This window comes from Xyrauchen texanus, chromosome 1, assembly GCF_025860055.1.
Source record: "Xyrauchen texanus isolate HMW12.3.18 chromosome 1, RBS_HiC_50CHRs, whole genome shotgun sequence".
Lineage (NCBI taxonomy): Eukaryota > Metazoa > Chordata > Actinopteri > Cypriniformes > Catostomidae > Xyrauchen > Xyrauchen texanus.
In genome coordinates, this window is record NC_068276.1 from 19,085,385 (window position 1) to 19,106,015 (window position 20,631).

At 40.3% G+C, this 20,631-nt stretch overlaps 1 protein-coding gene and 2 non-coding genes across 5 annotated transcripts in view; all 3 read right to left on the reverse strand.

Moving 5' to 3' along the window:
* The window catches only part of LOC127624441 (uncharacterized), a 22,461-nt gene extending 10,675 nt beyond the window's left edge, over positions 1–11,786 (reverse strand). Inside the window, exons 1-2 of one of the 3 annotated variants that reach the window (XM_052099328.1) lie at positions 11,477–11,786; positions 10,870–11,132 (exon numbers count right to left, since the gene is read on the reverse strand). In XM_052099328.1, the coding sequence (XP_051955288.1) occupies positions 10,870–10,966 (97 nt within the window). In that variant the 5' untranslated portion in view covers positions 10,967–11,132; positions 11,477–11,786. Of the gene's footprint in view, positions 1–8,502; positions 8,604–10,869 lie in introns of all 3 variants that reach the window. The other 2 variants (XM_052099400.1, XM_052099287.1) reach the window with 2 other exon arrangements.
* A 48-nt stretch (positions 11,787–11,834) lies between these two features.
* On the reverse strand, positions 11,835–11,996 carry LOC127652064 (U1 spliceosomal RNA). The gene has a single exon (XR_007971657.1). It is a non-coding gene; the product is annotated as a U1 spliceosomal RNA (small nuclear RNA).
* A 5,521-nt stretch (positions 11,997–17,517) lies between these two features.
* On the reverse strand, positions 17,518–17,708 carry LOC127652070 (U2 spliceosomal RNA). Its single transcript, XR_007971658.1, has one exon. It is a non-coding gene; the product is annotated as a U2 spliceosomal RNA (small nuclear RNA).
* Positions 17,709–20,631: the final 2,923 nt, after the last annotated feature.

A 20,631-nucleotide genomic window follows, 5' to 3' on the forward strand; every position in this document is an offset into this window, starting at 1 on the left:
CTGGGTGAAAGATGACACAGAAAGAGGACTCTTCTCTCCCACTCCTGTGTACCGCGACAACACTGGTGCGTTGAAGAGGCGGCGGGTATTGAAATCAGACAGGATGTGGTTTTACCCTCCAGAACCTTCAGGCTACGTTTGTGGTACTGTGCCAACTCCACATCTCTTCTTACGGAGGAGCATCTTTGTGTGGTGGCCTTTTGGGGTATGGAGATATTCGCTGAGGTGTCTTTGTGGTGATAAATGTGTGGGGAATGGAAAACATTTTTACCTCTACAAGTCAGGCTACCTCAGCAGGGTAATTCTATTTTTTTTTATGTTGCAGTGCATCAATTCAATGTTGTTATTATTATGTAAATACACTCACAGACAGCCAGATCAAATCAAATAAATCACTACTATTTAACTGGTTTTTATTTTACGTTGCAGGTTCGTCACAGCTGTGATGTATCCAGCTGGTACACTATGTTGATGGAGGTACTGTGCTGTGGACAGTGCACCAAAGCAGCCAGGAGCGGTGAAGGTAGCTTGGGACCCTGCTATCCATGGTCAACTTCGGTGAAGCTCACGGAGCCATGTTCCCTGCTATCCTCGCAGAGCGAGCGAGTACATGCCTTAAAATAGTAGAACCAGCCACTGCTGGCATATTGATTATCATATTTTACAGGAGTGGTGTGGACAAGAATGTGGTACAGCTTCTGTGGCGACAGATTCAAGAGAATCACTTTGAGGAGTATCTCCAGAGGAAAGATCTGTACACCACACTCCTCATAGCTCAAGTGAGAGCTGGCCTCTGCTCGTCATGCCTTCCTGCTTGCAGAGGCCAGCAATGTGCAGGACTACAGGAGCCAATTTCTATCCACTTTTGGCACTGTGCTCAAAATGGACTCCACTAAGAAGGCGAGTACAACCAGTGTTGTATGTAATCTGATTACTGATTTTCTATTACATGTTTACTATCATATTACTTGGATCACGCACATTTCTAAAACTTTAACATTTTGCTTTGCAGGTGGTGAAGAAGCTGTCGGGAGAGGATAAAGGCACAGCTAAGTGGTTTACTAGCATAGACAATGAGCATTCCCAGATTGTCTCATTTACCTGCGACGAGTCCATCGAGTATCTGGAGCCCATGTGCCGTTCAGTTTGTGCCAAAAATCTTGTACGTTGATCGTGGGTGTTGTCGTGCACCAGGCCCGACCGCTGTGGAGACCTTGTTCCAGACATGGGTGGACAATGGTATGGTGGTGCATCTGGACATATCCCATTGGATCCATCGCTTTGATGCAGCCATTCGCTCTGACAGCCACTCAAGTATGTAGTGTTCATGTCTGCGCTAGCAGGAGCATTGCTAGACCTGGACCTGCTCATCAAGGCTGTCAGAGCAAAGGACCCAACAGCTTTGAACACGCTCACGGATCGAAGACATGTTGCGACTCTACGTGTCAAGGGAGCAACTGAAGCACCACGTTCGAGAGTAACACTTGGGGCTCAGGAGACCCAGATAGCCATTGGTGAGCTCAAAGGTCCTGCTGGGCTAGACAAAAGTGGAGTCAGCCTTTTCAAGACACCAGGTATTTAATTTGATACAAATATGTAAAGTTTTTAATAGTACTTCAATATTGGACGTCAATATCTGTATGGTCGATTATACTATACTCTTAGTACATATTATAAACAAATATTACATAAGTGTATATATATATATATATATATATATATATATATATATATATATATGTATATATATATATATATATATATATATATATATATATATGTGTGTGTGTGTGTGTGCTATTTATCATGTAGTATGCTAGCACACACAAACTGTCTGCTGGTTTATTTACAGAAGCCATAGATGAGGTGTGGGAAGGCCAGCAACGTCATCTAGAGTGCCTCCATGATCCTCCAGACATGAACATGTATCGCGTGGCTCGTACCACAACCATCAACGGAGTGGACGTTCCGTTTTACAAGTGTGTCCATGGAAGCAACAGCCTGGAGGGATTGTGGTCAAGTGCCCGTCCTTATTAGAAAAGGGAGAGAGAAATGAGGTGCATGTAAAAGCGGCCCCCCACAAAGTGCGGCGTTAAACTGCGTGAACGCCTGTTGGCACTGCTCCAACCACTGAACCGGGTCTGGAGACCCTTTTTTAGTGAGGTCAGTCAGCGGGCTGGTGACGTCCGAATAATTGGGTATAAACCTCCTGTAGTAGCCAGCCAGCCCCAGGAACTGCCTCACCCCCTTTTTGGTCTTGGTCTCGGGCAGGTCGCAATCGAATTGGTGCAATCCGAACGGCATGGAGAAGGCTGTGTTTTTGCGGGAAATTGGTGTCAAGGGGATCTGCCAATAACCCTTTGTCAAATCCAATGTTGAATAAAATTGAGCAGTACATAACCGATCGAGCAACTCATCAATGCGGGGCATCGGGTACGCATCAAATTTAGATGCCGTGTTGACTTTTCTGTAATCCACACAGAACCGTACCGACCCGTCGCTCTTAGGCACTAGAACAACCGGGCTGGACCAATCGCTGAGGGATTCCTCTATTACCCCCATATCGAGCGTCGCATCTAATTCCTCCCAAACTATTTACTTTTTTGTGTTCGGCAAGCGATAGGGACAGCTACGTACCACCACTCCCGGTTCGGTCTCGATGTGGTGCTGGATGAGGTTCACACGACTCGGTAGAGGGGAGAACGCGTCGGCAAATTCTAGTTGCTACTTGGCAACCCCTGCGAGCTGATACGGTGAGAGGTGGTCCCCACAAGTGACCGGAGTGATATGAATAGGTTTTGTGTTTACCTCCGGCCCGAGCTCTGCCCTCTCCGGAACTCCTTCCATGGTTTCAGGAGGTTGAGGTGATATATTTGACATGCGCCCCTCTATCGGTTCGCTTTACCTCATCATCAAGTTCCCGACACGTCGTGTGACCTCAAAGGGCCCTTGTCACTTGGCGAGTAATTCAGAGCTTCGATGTTGGAAGTAATACCAAGTAGTACCTTATCTCCGGTACAAATTCCCTTAGCTGAGTACCCCTGTCATACAGTCGGCGCTGTCGTTCTTGAGCCTGGAGCAAATTCTCCGGTGTTAGTTGCCCTAGTGTGTGGAGTTTTGCTCGAAGATCAAGAACGTACTGAATTTCATTTTTGCTATGTGAAGATCCCTCCTCCAAAGCTTTGCGGATGATGTCAAGCACCCCTGCGCGGCCGCCGCCCATACAGCAGTTCGAACGGGGAGAAGCTAGTAGAGGCCAGGATGGCTCCCTGGCCTGAGTCGGGCGGTGGGCGTATGTGGCAGCGGGGGTGTGGTCAAGTGCCCGTCCGGAGAGAGGGAAGCAGTAAGGGCACTTACACCTGACCTAAATTATGTCTAACACCTGTCTCTTAATTCCAGTGAGCACGGGGAGAGCGGATAAAACACCCACGCCACCAGCACTTGAGGGACAGAGAGTCTGGGGCCCGATTGATTGTTGTAAATTGAAGCTGTGTTATACTGCAATTCTTTAGGAGCTGTGTGCACTGCATTTGGCCAATAAAATATGTACCTTGAGAGGAGCTATTCGCCTTCGTGTCCTCCTTGGCTCTTGAACTCGTTACATCGTCATTACTGCTTGTGGCAGTCAAATTATTTGTGGCCATGCAATGATTGTAATGCAGTTTGTCATTCTGAGGTCCCCACTGTGCGGTGCGACCCTATCAAGTTTACCTGCTTAGTGGTATCGCCCGGTGGAACTCATTTTGAAAAAAAAAAAAAAAAAAAAAAGTGTTTCATCACATCTCCTGATTTCCCTCATCAATAAAGTTCTTTGTTTACTATTGATTTGTCCACTATTGATTTGTCCAATCTGTCATACTTTGATTATCTTTAAGCACAACAACTGAAAGTATTGCATTAGAAATAACCCTTATGTTTGTTTTTGTTGGTATAATTATTTAAAATGATTTCAATAATTTCACATGTTCCCTGTAATGATAACAAATAATCTATTTATTTAGAATGAGACAAAATAGAAAATTAATATAATACACTTCAATAAAATATTTTAAAATAAAACTTGTGTTCCTACTTTAGCGGTCCTTGTTCCTGTATTACATGTTTATGAATGGTGTACATTTTGTCCAATTATAATAAAATGAGAAATGTATCTTTTTACTTACATGTTACATATTAACAATATGAAGATATTTCTTTAAGAGGTTTGTATTGATTTGGAAGGGATTCTTATGGATAGGCTTGCAGAATACATAGCGTCAACAGATAATCAGTTTGGTTTTAAGAACAAGCATGGAACTGATATGTGTATTTATGCACTTAAAGAAATTGTACATAGGTACAGATCTCGCAATAGCACAGTCTTCATGTGTTTCCTGGATGCGTCAAAGGCTTTTGACCGTATCAATCATGGGAAACTGTTTGGTAAACTACTTGAGCGTGGTGTCCCCTCTTACCTAATTAGGATACTGCAGTTTTGGTACTCTCATCAAACTATGCAAGTCATGTGGGGGATGAGTTTGTCAACACCTTTCTATGTCTCCAATGGAGTGCGGCAGGGTGGAATTCTGTCTCCGTTGCTATTTAATCTGTACATGGATAATTTATCTATGGAGTTAAAGGGCTGTAGAACTGGATGCTTGGTGGGGGATAGTCTCATTAATCATATGCTTTATGCTGATGATTTGGTGATACTGTCTCCCTCCAGTGCTGGCCTGCAGCAACTTCTTGGACTATGTTCTCAATATGGTTTATTGTTTGATATAAAATTTAACTCAATGAAGAGTGTGGTGCTGATCGCCAGAACCAGGGAGGATATGAAATGTGTCTATCCCTCTTTCTTATTGGCAGGTGAACCCCTAGAGGTTGTAAAGAAAGTGAAATATCTGGGCCATGTGATAAGAGATGACCTCTGTGATGATGATGATGATGTGCAGCGTCAGTGTGGAAAACTGTATGGGCATGCAAACATGCTGGCACGCAAATTCCATATGTGTACTCCTGATGTTAAAATCTCACTCTTCAAAACCTATTGCACTTCACTATATACAGCCCAACTGTGGTGTAATTTTAGTAAGTCGAAAATGAAAAAACTTCACGTGGCTTATAATGATGCGCTGAGAATTGTGCTTAAAATTCCTAGGTGGAGTAGTGCCTGTGAAATGTTTGTGTCTAACAATGTGCCCACTTTTAATGCTGTTTTAAGAAATTGTATGTATAGATTCATGTGCAGACTGACAGGGTCTAAGAATATGATAATTGTATCCATAGTTGATGTTTCTAAGAGTGACACAAGGTATACATCTTGCTTTTGGAAACATTGGACCCGAAGCCTGTATATGTTCCACTTCCACATCATTTTTAATTGTTTGTATTGTTATATATATTATATATATATATATATATATATATATTATATATATTATATATATATATCTGTACAGTGTTGTCTCTATGGACCTGTGTGTCTTGAATAAAAGTTGTATGTATGTATTGTTTTAAGTTACAGAATAAAATCATCTGCTAAATTTAAATATAATAAAAATAATCAAAAGCAATGTAAACTTTTTTAAATAAAAAAAAAACATCAGGACAGTACAGTGTTGCTTATTGAAGTCCACAACGACAATCCCAAGTTTACAGTGTGTCGACAACTGAAATGAAATGCTCATAACTGTTGTACACCCTGTTGTCAAATCCTTTTGAGGTCGATATCATTTTCACAGGGCAAAAACTTTTCTTTTTGTATTTTTGTGTGTCCCTGAGTTAGTTGGTTGAAGTGTACAAACGGGCAAGTTGTGCACGTGACAGTTTGGCTCCAACATCAGTAAGGTTGTCTGTTTGCTTTCTTTTGTACAGTGTTGCTCTGGCCCACACTGAAGGATTGCCAGCACTGTGTGATGTGTCAGTTTGGCTGCAGCACATTGTCACAGGTGTTGTGTTGGTGGAAGTGGCTGGATTCAATTGTGTTGCCATGATTATGGGTACAGGTTTGGTGAAGGTGGAAGAGACCAGGGTCCTTCTTGCTGGTGGAGGTAAGCAAGGCAGCAGTGCAGACTTTGGGACTGCCATCAGAAAATCTGTTCTTTCTTTCAACAGCTTGGTCCTTGCTCTGAATGTGTTCGTACTCAATCTGTGAGTAGTCAGGTGCAGGGAGAACTGATGGTTGGCATGGTGCTGGAGGTAGATCCTTTGAGGAGATCGATGTGGTCTTTAATATGGTGGATGGCATTTTTGTTGATGAGTCTCTTGACGGTGGATAAAGTCTTGGAGTTGATTTTTGGCACAGGAATACCCACTTTACTGAGAACCGGAGCCTCCACTGAAATACAATGCTGGATTCTCTCGTAGGCTTTTGTGATGCTTTTTTCAGGGGTTGATTGAGTGCTGCGAGGTGACCGCAACCAGAGAAGTTTCACCAGCGTGTACATCAGCCTGTTGTGCTGAGCACTAATGTCTTGTTGAGCTGGTGCGTAGCCATCTTGACTCGTTGAATCATGGCAGCATCAATAAGATCGTCCCTCTTTGTGCGGCAGTACAGTGTGTTTCCCCAGTGTGTACAGCAGATGGAACTTCTGTGGCTGTTTGTAATGTTCCTCTACAGCATTCCATTCATCAATGAGCTTGTTCCTCTTTTCTGTTGTCAGACTCAACCTGTCCGCAGTCAGGCCAACCTCCACCAGCAGAGAACATAGTAGTAGTAGTAGTATGTTTTGTTTAATGCCATGTCAGCAATCAAAGCTATTTTCATGGCAAGAATTCAATTACAAAAATACAGATATCATATAAATACAATAAAAACAAAACAAATATAGATAGCAAGTCATATTATACAATATTTTTTTTAAGATTAGCATATGCAGAGAACAGAACTTCTCCAATTGCCGAAATCCTGGAAGTGGATTGGGACTACAAGCATCCTCCTGTTGAGTAGTACAATCATAGCATGTTACAATTTAATATCAATAAACGCTGGCTAAAACGATATGCAAATGCTAGCATTTCATTCTGGTTGAGGTAAACAAAATAACACACAAAGGCCTGCGGGTGAGCCGTGGTGGTCTCATCGGTCGTCGGGGTGACGTAGGCTGGGACCACGTCGCCTTCTGCCTCTGTGTCACTCTGGTATGCCTCGTCATTTTCATCTGGGTCACGCTGGCCAGGCTGAACCACCTCCTCCTCTGGACTGGGTCCGTCCTTTATGATGCCACTGAGAGAGAAAGGACAAGTTTCGCCTGTGCTCTGGCTAAAGAGGTATTCCAAACCCAAGAAACTCATTAGACATGACATCAGCAGTGGCATGGAAATGCTCCTCCACAGTTTCTCCGAACAGCTGCTGGCAGCGGGTGTTGAGGTATTCCACCAGAGGTGCAGAGTACATTGGGGACCTCAGAATGACAAACTGCATTACAGTCATTGCATGGCCACAAATAATTTGACTGCCACAAGCAATAATGACGATGTAACGAGTTCAAGAGCCAAGGAGGACACGAAGGCTGAATAGCTCCTCTCAAGGTACATATCTTATTGGCCCAATGCAGTGCACACAGCTCCACAAGAATTGCAGTATAACACAGCTTCAATTTACAACAATCAATCGGGCCCCAGACTCTCTGTCCCTCAAGTGCTGGTGGCGTGGGTGTTTTATCCGCTTTATCCTCTCCAGACATCTTCTTCACCACCTGCAAAGCAAAATGTTAAAGTTTTAGAAATGTGCGTGATCCAAGTAATATGATAGTAAACATGTAATAGAAAATCAGTAATCAGATTACATACAACACTGGTTGTACTCGCCTTCTTAGTGGAGTCCATTTTGAGCACAGTGCCAAAAGTGGATAGAAATTGGCTCCTGTAGTCCTGCACATTGCTGGCCTCTGCAAGCAGGAAGGCATGACGAGCAGAGGCCAGCTCTCACTTGAGCTATGAGGAGTGTGGTGTACAGATCTTTCCTCTGGAGATACTCCTCAAAGTGATTCTCTTGAATCTGTCGCCACAGAAGCTGTACCACATTCTTGTCCACACCACTCCTGTAAAATATGATAATCAATATGCCAGCAGTGGCTGGTTCTACTATTTTAAGGCATGTACTCGCTCGTCTGTGAGGATAGCAGGGAACATGGCTCCGTGAGCTTCACTGAGTTGACCATGGATAGCAGGATCCCAAGCTACCTTCACCGCTCCTGGCTGCTTTGGTGCACTGTCCACAGCACAGTACCTCCATCAACATAGTGTACCAGCTGGATACATCACAGCTGTGACGAACCTGCAACGTAAAATAAAAACCAGTTAAATAGTAGTGATTTATTTGATTTGATCTGGCTGTCTGTGAGTGTATTTACATAATAATAATAATAACAACATTGAGGTCCGCTGATGGAATGCCATTGGGATTTTCCCACAGATGCACCCAACCCTCCAACTCAACCTGAAACATGACAAAACAGTCAAATACATCATCTCACCCCAATAATAATTAAGTTTGCATATAATGTGAATATTACTCACTGGGGAGTCACTCAGAGAAGATTTTACAGAGGTGACATGACTCTTGTTCTTCAGCTTCAACGCAGACTTCTTGGATGGAGACGTCTTAGTGAATAAATCATCTAAATGAAGAAATTATATTCTGTTTGTTTTCAGTATGCCAAGAGTAAAATTGTTTGAATAACATCTGTAACATCTGCACACTGACTCAAGGTATAGGCCTATGTTCTACCCATAACCAAAACTCAATAACTGTTGATAAATATTACTAAATTATAAATACTAAAATATTATTGTAAAACAATACATATTTTCAGAATACTATGCTCATTGAGACAAAAAAAAACAACAACTAAAAGTTAGTGAAATTTAATGTCATTTTTAACATGTTCCAACCGCCCCTGATCATGTTGCAACAGTCCCCAGTCTCCCGCTACTCGAGCTGAAGGGCTCCTCTCGCGTTTCAAATGATCACCGCATGTAACCTTAATCAATCTAAAGATCAAACAACTATTTGACAATGAAACATTATTGTTGACTAATCGTTTCAGCCCTAGAGCTATACTCTATTCTATACGTGAGCAGCATACTAAAGTTTTTTGGCATCGCAGGTTTATCACATCTGTGAAGTATCCAGCTGGTATACTATGCTAACGGAGGTCCTGTGCTGTGGACAGCACACCAAAATAGCCAGGAGCGGTGAAGGCATCCGTAAACCTCTGAAAGTAACATATTTATTTTATTAAAATGATGTCTACTTTTAGGATTGGACAATAAAGTGTGCAGCAGTTAAGAACATTTAAAACTGGGAGAATGACCGATGAATTAGGAACACTGGAGGAACATTGTTTTATCATGATTTGTGAAAGCTCTAAAAGAGACAATGAATTGTAATAATCAAAACTATTTGTTTGACAACTAAGGAAGGAGGCCTACAAACCTGACACGGTTACACCAGTTCTGTCTGGAGGAATGGGTCAAAATAATTAAACTTATTGTGAGAAGCTTGTGGAAGGCTCCCCAAAACATTTGACCCAAGTTAAAAATAAAATAAAAAACAATGCTACCAAATACTAGCAAATTGTATGTAAACTTCTGACCCACTGGGAATGTGATGAAAGAAATAAAAGCTGAAATAAATCAATCTCTACTATTATTCTGACATTTCACATTCTTAAAATATTGTGATCCTAACTGAACCAAGACAGGAAATGTTTTGTTAAATATCAGGAATTGTGAAATGTATTTGACTGCTGCTGTAGAAGTCAGAAGTTTACATACATCGTAATGTTACATGAAATCAATGTAATACAGAGTTTAACTGTATGAATATACACTAACAAGTACTACGCGAGATCAAATCACATCCAAGGATGCAGTTAATTACAAAACTACATTATGAATTCAATCTAAATCTATTTTTTTACACGTAAATCAGGGGAGAGCGTGAACGCAGTCCCCCACTACCAGAAATTATCCAGTCGAGGATTCCAGTCTACGGTCGTGCAAAGTCTACAGTGACCGTAGAAAATCAGTCCTCGTGATTGGCTGAAAGTCTACAGTCACTGTAGACTCTGACTGTAGACTACCAATCAGAGGACAGTGATGCTGCAAGCACTATTTTCGACTGTTCATTGAACCCTCGACGTCGAACACGAACTTTACAGTTTTAGTATTTATTAAAAGTTAAATCGGTGAATAATGTTCATCTTCAGCTAGCGACAAGAAAGTGCAGAACATATACAAGAATTAGGCAAGTTAACTTTGTTGCCACAAACTGTCCACATCGACATTTTAACATAGTAACTAGCATTGATAGCTGCAGACTGTACATACAGTAGCATGCTAGATAGATGTTTGTATGTATGTAATGTAATATATGTGATTAATGTAAACACAACAACAAACGAATGATCGCCTGCATCCTTTAGGTCTTAAGATAATGTGCTGTAAATGATTATTATGAAAATATGATGTGTGATTGGTGTTTTCCCCCGTTTGTGTCAGTAACAGCAATGTTCATCAAATTATCCTAAAAAGCCACCAGAAGTTTCAACCCTACATAGATGTCTGATATATGGCAATATGTAAACACATACTGTGTGTGTAATGTATGGTTTTCACTGACATATAAATTCATATACTTGTTCTTTTATGCAAAATACTTTATATTTCATAATAGTACAAAATTGACAGTTTTCATACATGTATATTTATTTTTCCTAACAAAAGTGGAATTTCAAAAAGGTAAATGTTAGAATAAATATATGAACTATAATGTTACATGTTCACATCAGTCCATATATATATATAATATTTATGAAAGAGATTATAAAGAGTACAGTTAATATAGTTCTCATCATGGTGGTATTTTTAATTTCGGTTTACCTTGAGATGGCGACACCTGCAATCCGGGTTGTAATCCCAAATGCTCCACAAGGACGTCAACAAGCCATATTGTTGCCGACGAATAAGGCCCGACCATACGGAGAAAGAAAAATAACTTTTCCTTTCACCGCTGCTGGATGAGTCCAACGCCCTAGCTCATGCCGAAACGCTCCTCCACGCTGACAGGATCCCAGCAGCATCTCGCCAGCGGTGTCTGGGGAAGCTGGTGGTGCCATTTGGCCAATATTTACGACGTGGGCTACCTGGAGTAGTAAGCGTGTTTAATTTATATGAGCTTCAAAATCATTTGACTAAGATGCTGAAAACAAATGATCTCTATGCAATGCTATGGTTGTTATAAAAACATTGATTATTTTCTTTTCATGTTTGTAAAGTCTCTATACTAATTTACTGCATGTCTGACAGATGGACGCATTTGCAGTTTGGCTGACAAGCACAGAGCAGAACTCTCGAACCCCTTACAAAAAATACAAAATCAATGGACCGTCTGGCTTAGCATGCAGAGAGCTTCACACAAGTCTCTATCGTCCTGGAGGCTAATGTCCATCAGTGCGTTTATGGACAGAAAGGCTTTGAGAATCCATACCTTTCAGGAGATGTGGGAGCTCTATTGCCAATATTCCACCCAGAAGGTCAGGCCTGATGACCTCAGCAGGCATTTACCTCTGTCTGCCGGTGGCTGCATACACCCGTGACACATATCAACAGGTTACAGATGAAGAGGTTTAGGCAGTTCTTTTATGACAAGAAAAAGGATCAAGTAAGTTGTCTGACGCGCGTAACAGAATGGTAACATGTAAGTTCACAATTACTACTAGAACAGCTCAATTGATGTCGTTTTTGAAAACAAACGAGTACATCAATCATCCTATCAACTTCACACTAAACCTGAGTGCAGTGACACACACACAAAAAAATTTAAATCTGTTTTTTCACAAACAAGTCAGGGAGAGCGCGAACGCAGTCCCCACTACCAGAAATTATGCAGTCGAGATTCCCACATTTGGGGAATTCGCAGGGGTCAGCACAGCCGGAGTGCAATGGCTGAGCCTCACCCTGGGTGAACCACCTTCATGATCATGGTGTCTCCCCTGCCAGGTAAGTATGAATTGTACAACAATTCTGAGGGCAAGTGACTCCAGCAAACATCATCCTCAATGACGGTGAGGCGTTAAATTCACTCGACACGATTCAACGGCGATCTGAACCCTGGATCCCGTCCCCGTCTTTTCCCTGAATTGGACCGCCAGTGCTGCTTTTCATAAAACCGTGTCATAGACAGTTTTGTAGTGAACAATTTCTCATGATGCAACGCAAGCATCGACTAGCCAATGGAGAAACAGAGAAGATCAAACCCAAAGTTTCCTGAAATCAATGACCAGGGATGGAAACCTCAATAGAAAGAACCGAGGCACGTAATGAATCGTTTTGGCGTTTAAACGGTGCGGTGCGAATACGCTTTATTTGTTGATTATTACGACTAAAAGCGAATCATGACGTAATCACGCAGGAATAGCCGCAGACGTTGGTTACATCACTTCCGGGAATTTAGAAGAAAGGGCGCCACTTCAGAGTCATCAGCAGTTGCCAAATACCGTCAAAATAGTTCTTATAAAATCGACTATTATACGAGACTCTGGCGGCGTTTCTTCATAACGTCGCTTATAAATACGGGCGGTCGTCGGATGCGCGTTTAGGACTCATTTCCAGAATCCAGTCGCGTTTTGGGGCTTGCTGGAGCTCAACTCCATTTTGCCCAATGAAGTGTGACCGACCTCTAAGTGCATCTGTCAAATATCCCCACCTACTGTTCACCTCAACACATGACAACCCGGTTCATTCTGAAGAATGTTTCTTCTTATGGATTCACTGTAGAAATACACTGTTTGAAAACCACTGAAATGCACATTGTATATTGTATGTCAATATGATGTACATACGAAATCTTCCAGACTGTTCGACTCTCTTAGTCCTGTAGACACAATTATACAAGAGCAAATATAGCGATTGCAGAGTCACAACAGACTAAAGTGAAACCGTTTACATTTTCAGTCTGTCAGTTAAAACGCTGAAAATAAAGCAAATCAGATTCTTACAAGGAAACTGAACACAAATTGCAACCATTTAATCACAAGCATTTTAGTGTTGGATATGGAAATATTTAAAAGGATTTAATATTGAACAAAGGGAACATCCCTTTGAAATTAAAAGTGAAACCTTTAGAGTACATGAATATGAAATGCTGACATAATTGATGAACATCAGGCGGATCAAATGAGTGATGGGAGAAAAACAAAAAAAAAGTCTTCCACTTCAAAATCATTTTTGACATACTTCAGATTTAACATTTGCATATTTCAGGAAGCATATGACTCTTGGGGAACACTTAAAATAATAATTGAATGAATATAATAACAAACCAAGACAATTCATACCTTCTGCATTACAGACAGAGCATCCGAGTTTATAAAAACAACTGTGATTTAAACGAGGCAATGAAAATGAATGAAATATAAACTGAGGTCACAATAAACAATTACTTACCACAAAACCTGTCAAAGTATTCATTTGTTCCTTTTAGTTCACTTGAAAATGATCCCGTCGCAGAAGGTGTGTAACCTCAAAATAAAAGTGCACCGGCTACTCTTCCTATTTTGAAACAATTAGATCAGAAGAGAGAGTGAAAGCAGTACCACACTTCCAGAAGTGATGCAGTCGAGATTCTGTCGAGTCTACGGTCGTGCAAAGTCTACAGTGACCGTAGACAATTAGGTCTTCTGATTGGCCGAGTGTACGGTCACTGTAGACTACCAATTACAGGACAGGTAAGCTACAGCAGCTTTTAACAGCTCACTGACACTTTGATAGGAAGCACAAAGCTCTCCAAGCAACAGGAGCATCATGTGCTCAGTGATCTGCGTGCTCCTGCGACAAGAGTATTTCACAGGAGACAAAGTCGCAGCTCCATGCGTCTCTTCATTCAGTGGGCAAAAACAAGAGCAGAGCAGCCGGTGTGCATGAGACCTTGAGTTTCCTCCACAAGCAGCTTACGCCTTATATTTCTCAGCATAATAAATATACATTTATATGCCTTTTATCTCAATAGTTCTTCTCATGAGATGTGTCCGAATAGAATAAGAAATCTTAGTACAAAATAGGCCAAATATTCTGATTTTCAACAGACTAAACTTCTTGCTGGGCAACTTGCTGAATCTTTAAACTACTCTCACACAATTCTCATATACAGTATTAATGCTACATCATTTTATACCTGTAGTTAAAAGTCAAGCACATGAAGCCCCTAATATTTGACAAAATAATAATAATTATTATATAATAATAATAATAATAATCTTAAGCAAAGAGTTACTCTTAACAAGAGACGCTGAGCGGTATATATCAGACGCCTATGTACAGTCACTGTAGATTTGCAGGACCGTAAACTAACAAATGTGAATCGTTCTCTCCCTGATTAACTGATTAACATTACAGTTGTTTTCAAGTCTTTGAATTGAATTGAGCAAGATTATCAGCCGGGTCAGAATATCATTCTTGTAGTTCGACTTAAACCATTATGTTGCAGATCCCAATAAATGAATAAATAACTACTGTTTGATGTTTTCACCCTCATTTGGCACTGGTTAAAAACAGAGTCCGTTAGTTTCAGCAAACATATTATTTTACGCTCATCAAGAGCTGCTTGTTGAAGAAGTTGTTACAAGTTCAAATGTATTGTAACTAGAGATGCACCGATCGACCGACCGGAATTAGCCGATTTTCGCATGCTCGCGGACCGGTGACCGGCCGGCCGGTCAGCATCACGTCTTTCCGATTCCAAGCCGGTCCGTTTTGTTGCCAGCGGCACAGGCAATAACGTCACAGCCGCATGTAAACATGTCATCTTCACTGTGAGTGAAGAATACATAAAGTTCGAAATGTGTAATAATTGTAAGGCCAAAGTAAACCGTGGGGGAACCACCACAATAACATTCGGACCAACAAACCGAATTAGACATTTATAACACCATCACCCAGCTGAACATGCCCATTTTAAAAAAGAAGCTAAAAAGTGAAAGCGGCTAAAGCTAGCTCAGAGCCATAGAGAGAGAGAGAGTTGCGACAACAGAAGTTCTAAATGCTTGATCGTCACGTGATTCACGTAGACTTCAGATAGTTCCAGGAAGTGCTTTGGCGGGCATTTCAAACTGTTAGAGTAGAGTGACAGAACTGCGATTTCTGGTAATTAGTAGTCAATAAATGCATTTATTTTATATATTTATGTAACACACCGACATATGTATGTAGCATGAGTATGTTGTTACAGCGATGTTGTTTTTTAAAGATCAAATCAGCTAATATTTGAGGATTAGTGTTCAGCTACCGTTATTTGCCTCAACTTATTTCAGGCTAGGGTTTCTGTTGCCTTTTTATGTTACCTCATGTTCATTGTTTTCACTAATCTCATGGTAACTAATGTCATATTTATGACTTTTCAGATAGTACAGAGACAGGCTGGTGACAGGTGATTTCAGCTCGCACACGACAATGGGTCAATGAACTATTAACTCTTAGCAGCAGTTACGTAAATGTAAAATTTAGTGAAATGAAGCTTATTGTTTACAATTCTATATATAGTAATATAATTATTTATGTATTATAAATATTATATTCCTAATGTATAATTCTTACAATACTTATTCATATACACAATATATTCAGCTTTAAAACAACTTAAGCATACTCGTAGATAAACTGCCGCTCAAAAGTAATGAGGCTGAAAATTCAGCTTTTACAATTAATAGGGTGTTCGTTACTAACTTTATCCAGCTCCAATCCATGCCTAATCTGTTAGTTATCCGATAACATCCCTTATCTCCTAATTTAATGAGTAATACTCAACTATAAGGTTTTCATTTACAAGTTATTTTTATTTAGATGTACTGATAATATACAGAATAAGATAATATTATTCTTTAAACGTCTCACCTTTTAAAAGTGCGTCGCAAACGGTTTGTTGTGCTGCATCTCTACGGCGCGGCATGTGTTTGCTGCTACTTCTGGGAACTATTGAGAGGCTCCACGAGCCGCCATTGCTGTAAAAAAAAACGTTGCATTGGAGTCAATGGAGTTGTCGCAACTCTCTCTCTATATGGCTCTGAGCTCTGGCTAGAGCTCAGAGCCACTCACAAGTCAGCAGCCTCTCCTATCATTCCTTGGAATGAGCAGCGAAAAGACCAAAGCAATTACGAGGAAAATGATGGAATTCATGGCCCTGGATGACCAGCTGTTCTCCATAGTTGAGGACAGAGGGTTCAGAAATCGGATACATTTCCTCGATACGGAGTAGGAGATACTTTCCGACGTCGCGTTGCCAGAGTAGATTAATCTCGTGTCATGTCACACACGCAGCCTGTTATCTGTCAACATTTGGGTACACAAATCTGGGAGAGGGGAAGTGGGGTGCTGGATGGCAGAGGCAGGCTAATACTAAAAATAGTGGAAAATGACATCTGTTATATAAAGCAACTCATTTGCAGTTAATTGTTATTTCTCTTTCCAGTCACAGAGCACTTTATTTTGAGAGTTGTTTAAGTGAGAGAAGATCCTGTAACTTTGTGCAATTTGGGGAAATTGTAATGTTTAATAATTAATTTCATTATTAAAATAAAATGTTGCATTGAAGAAAGGTAGATTTTGTTTGTATATGTGGTCAATAATAGTTCTTAGAATTTTCCTGAATCGCCAAGAAAATTGCAATCGGTGCATCTCTAATTGTAACGTGTTGCATCTCTTTTAAGCTGCACTCTTTAAGATTATTATTATTGTAATAGAGTGATTATTATTTAGTAAAATATTAGTGGCCTCACATGCTTGACTTTTCAGTGAACAGGAAGCCAATCATATGGACTACTTTCTGCTTCTTTAATGTCTTTTAACATTATTGGACTTGACAGTAACGGCTATGACACACACAATAACACTCTTCATTAATGTGCTAATGATCAAGAGAGCTTTGGCTTCACTTCTGGGCATGTGGACTTCAATGTGCAACAGAAACAATGATTGAAGTGTTTTTGTTACTGGATTTTAAAGTAACCGTTTCTGGTCCAATTTTGGGCGGATGAAATTTCGGTGCTTTCTTATTATTTATTTGTACATTTCTTTGCAAATATATATTTATTTTTAAATCACTTTAGACCCTCAATAAGAGACTAGTTTTGACACTGAAACGCCCAACGGATGTAGGATGGAAGTCCCGCCTTACAGGTAGAAGAGCCAATCACCTTTTAGAGACAAGCATCGCCTGTCAATCAACTCGAGAACGGGTTAGGTTTATTTTATTAATAAAACAAGCCGGGAAAATTGCGTTTATGTAGCGTTATCCGAGTTAAAGCAGCACATATCATTTAATATTTCAGTGTCTTCAGATATTACAGCTGAACACGTTTGAACACAGAATTAAATTGAATGACAGAAATATCCGTGTCGATGGGACATTTCACAGGGGCACGATTACATTATCTCAATTAGTTCCTTTCTTTAAAAATGTCACATTAGATTCAAAATAAGCAATTTTCCATCGCATTCACAACATCTCATATTCTGAATCTTCCATTAACCATTTTAGGGGGGTGCACCGTTCCCGGAGGTACTGCAATACCGGGTCGATGCGTGGAGTGGACGGAGCAAGCCCCTATTCCATCTCCCTAGTCCAAAAATCAATTTAATATATGGTCCCCGGATAGGGGACGTATCAGATATTAAACTGATAAGAACAGATACTACACTTGATCTTAGCCAAAAGGCCGAGAAGCGATACCAAAAGAAGATCCGAGCAAAGGGAGTGATTCAGACCACTACAGATCTCCCTGACGGTGTAATTAATAATAATAAGACACAACTTAAAACTACGTACAAACTGCAAAACTAAAGCCCCTCTTAGAGACCGTGTGAAGAGTTTTGAGATTCGCGTCAATAAGCAGAAAAACCTTCAAAATACGCGGATATTCGTTCTCGCGTGTTATCGCGAGATCTCCATCGTCCAATCAAACACGAGAACAGTGTTTGTGGACAATAAACCTCTCTAGAGTCTCTTTATAATATTAAACAATCCCCTTTTTAACAGGAAAGTCTGTCTACTCGTGTTCGGACACCAGATTCACAAACAGACGGGAGAAAATGAAGCTTTTGAGACATTTCTGTCTCTGAGGTCCTCATGTGGTTAAATGTGCTACTGCAAGTCCATCAAACTACAATCACGGACGACGATAAAAGCTTGAAACAGTTTCATCGACTATTGAAAAAGTATCAACCATTGTATCCACATGCATCTTTACAGCTCTACAGTGAAACAACGAGACAATCCTTGAATGAGCGTTAAATATCAGCAACCCGTTTACTAAGTTTGATGTACTTTTCTAATGAGCAACTTCATCGGTGTATTTAATGGCCACAGTTCACGTGACAAATGTCTTCATTTTCTCATTAAACGACTCAAATTGGACGGTTGTCTCAGATTAGTCTACACTGATTAACAAAGTCCAAAAACCCATCAAAAGCTCCAAATTGCTGCATTTTCACATCGTAAAACCATCCACCGTCGCTGGTGTTCTTCAATATTTGAAAGGATGAAAAGCACTTTAATTGACTTTCTAGACTTATTCCGACGGATTAATGTTCAAACGTTTGATCCTAGTTTACGGGACTACAAGCATTTCTGCATTTAGCAACAACAACGTAATCTTAAAAGTCAAAATAATGCAACTGAACGTTTGAAATGTGAAGATACTCACAGGCGTCGTGCATCAAACCGTGTAAAAGCCACCTGAACATTTTTATTGCAAATGACCCACTATGGCGAAGAGCTAGCTCATGAATATGTATCAGGACGTGCTGACGCAGCTTGTGGAGATAAAAATGGTGAAAAACTTTCGCCAACTATCGACAGATTTTTGCAGATCACCGATAGATCACAAACTTAAGCTGAGAGCTCATTTATTTTATATGTGAGCAAAAGGGACATTTGAACTAAAATATACCCGTATGACTCGATATTGAATCTGGAAATCTGTATCAATACCACTGATCTATATATATATAGATCAGTGATCAATACCCATTCCTAACAGAAACATAGGATCATATTTGATTTGTTTTCCATCATTTTGGTCACATATTAGCTTTTTAAAATATCTGAACATTAAATACATAAAATATCCTACATATGTACCTGCACTGCTCTTAAAAAATATTTGCCCCCATTTTTAAATGATAATGTAATTTATTGAAGCAAAATGGTTATCCAAACAGGGCCTGTGGGAAAAACTATTTGCCCCTTAATTATGAAATCCCCAAATCTATGAGGTTCAGGGGTTCAGCTGGACTTGACACACCCAGGCCTGATTACTGCCAGACCTTTTCAATCAAATCAACACCTAAAGGTTAGGTCCTAAATCTAACTTTTTCAGCAGCATGAAGTTGGCTAAAAGGTCTCACCCACTAACACATTATGCCAAGGTCAAAAGAAATTCCGAAATTACGAGGAAAAAGGTGATTGAAATGCATCAGTCTAGGAAGGATTAGCACAATGAGAGCTCTTAACTCCAAATGGAGAAACATTTTGTACAATTTTGGCAATGTAGTTTGAATGGATTTTAAAAAAAATACTTAATATATCAAAATATGAGAGTTGATAAGATTTGTGTGTGTGTGTGTTGGGGGATCACTTGTTTCTGAGTGAAATAAAAGGCGCTTAAAATGTTATTGCTTTTGGCAATTTTGGCATTTCAAATGCCATCAATGTGTGGGAAAAGATCAGATCAGTTATATTTGTGAATCAACATCACAAAAATTAAAAATACTAAAAATATTTGTCAAAAAGGCAAAATCGTATTCATGTAAATTTTGGAATTGGAGTTCAAAAACAATTTGCGGAGCTAAAATTAACTTTATTGCAATCGGTTCGGCTTTTATGTGTGGATTACTACTCCATCTTCGGTGTGATGGCACGTATCAGATCTGTGTATGCAGTTCTACAACCCCCAACTACCAAATGTTTACGAAAGGCTGTTTTAGAGTGAACATTTTAAAATATTTAAAAAGAAGAATAGTTCGAAGGATCATTAAATTATGAATAATTTAATACAGTTGCCTGATTAATATGTAATCATGTAATTCATCAAAAAGTAACTGTATAATGATTACGATTACTTTAAAATGTAATTTATTAAAAAATAAATCCTCCCCTTTTCTCCCCAATTTGGAATTCCCAATTCCCTATGCGCTCTAAGTCCTCGTGGTGGCGTAGTGACTTGCCTCAATCAGGGTGGCGGAGGACAAATCTCAGTTGCCTCCGTGTCTGAGACCGTCAATCTGCGCATCTTATAATGTGGCTTGTTGATCGCGTTACCATGGAGATGTAGCACGTGTGGAGGCTTCACAATATTCTACGTGGCATCCATGAACAACTCACCATGTGCCACACCGAGAGCGAGAACCACACATTATAGCGACCACAAGGAGATTATCCCATGTGAATCAATCCTTCCTAGCAACCGGGTGAATTTGGTTGCTTAGGAGACCTGGCTGGAGTCACTCAGCACGCTCTGGATTCAAACTTGTGACTCCAGAGGTGGTAGTCAGCATCAATACTTGCTGAGCTGCCCAGGCCCCCTTAAACATTTATTTGATCTAATTACAAGTTCTTGATTTTTGTAAACTGATTATGAAATACCAACCCAT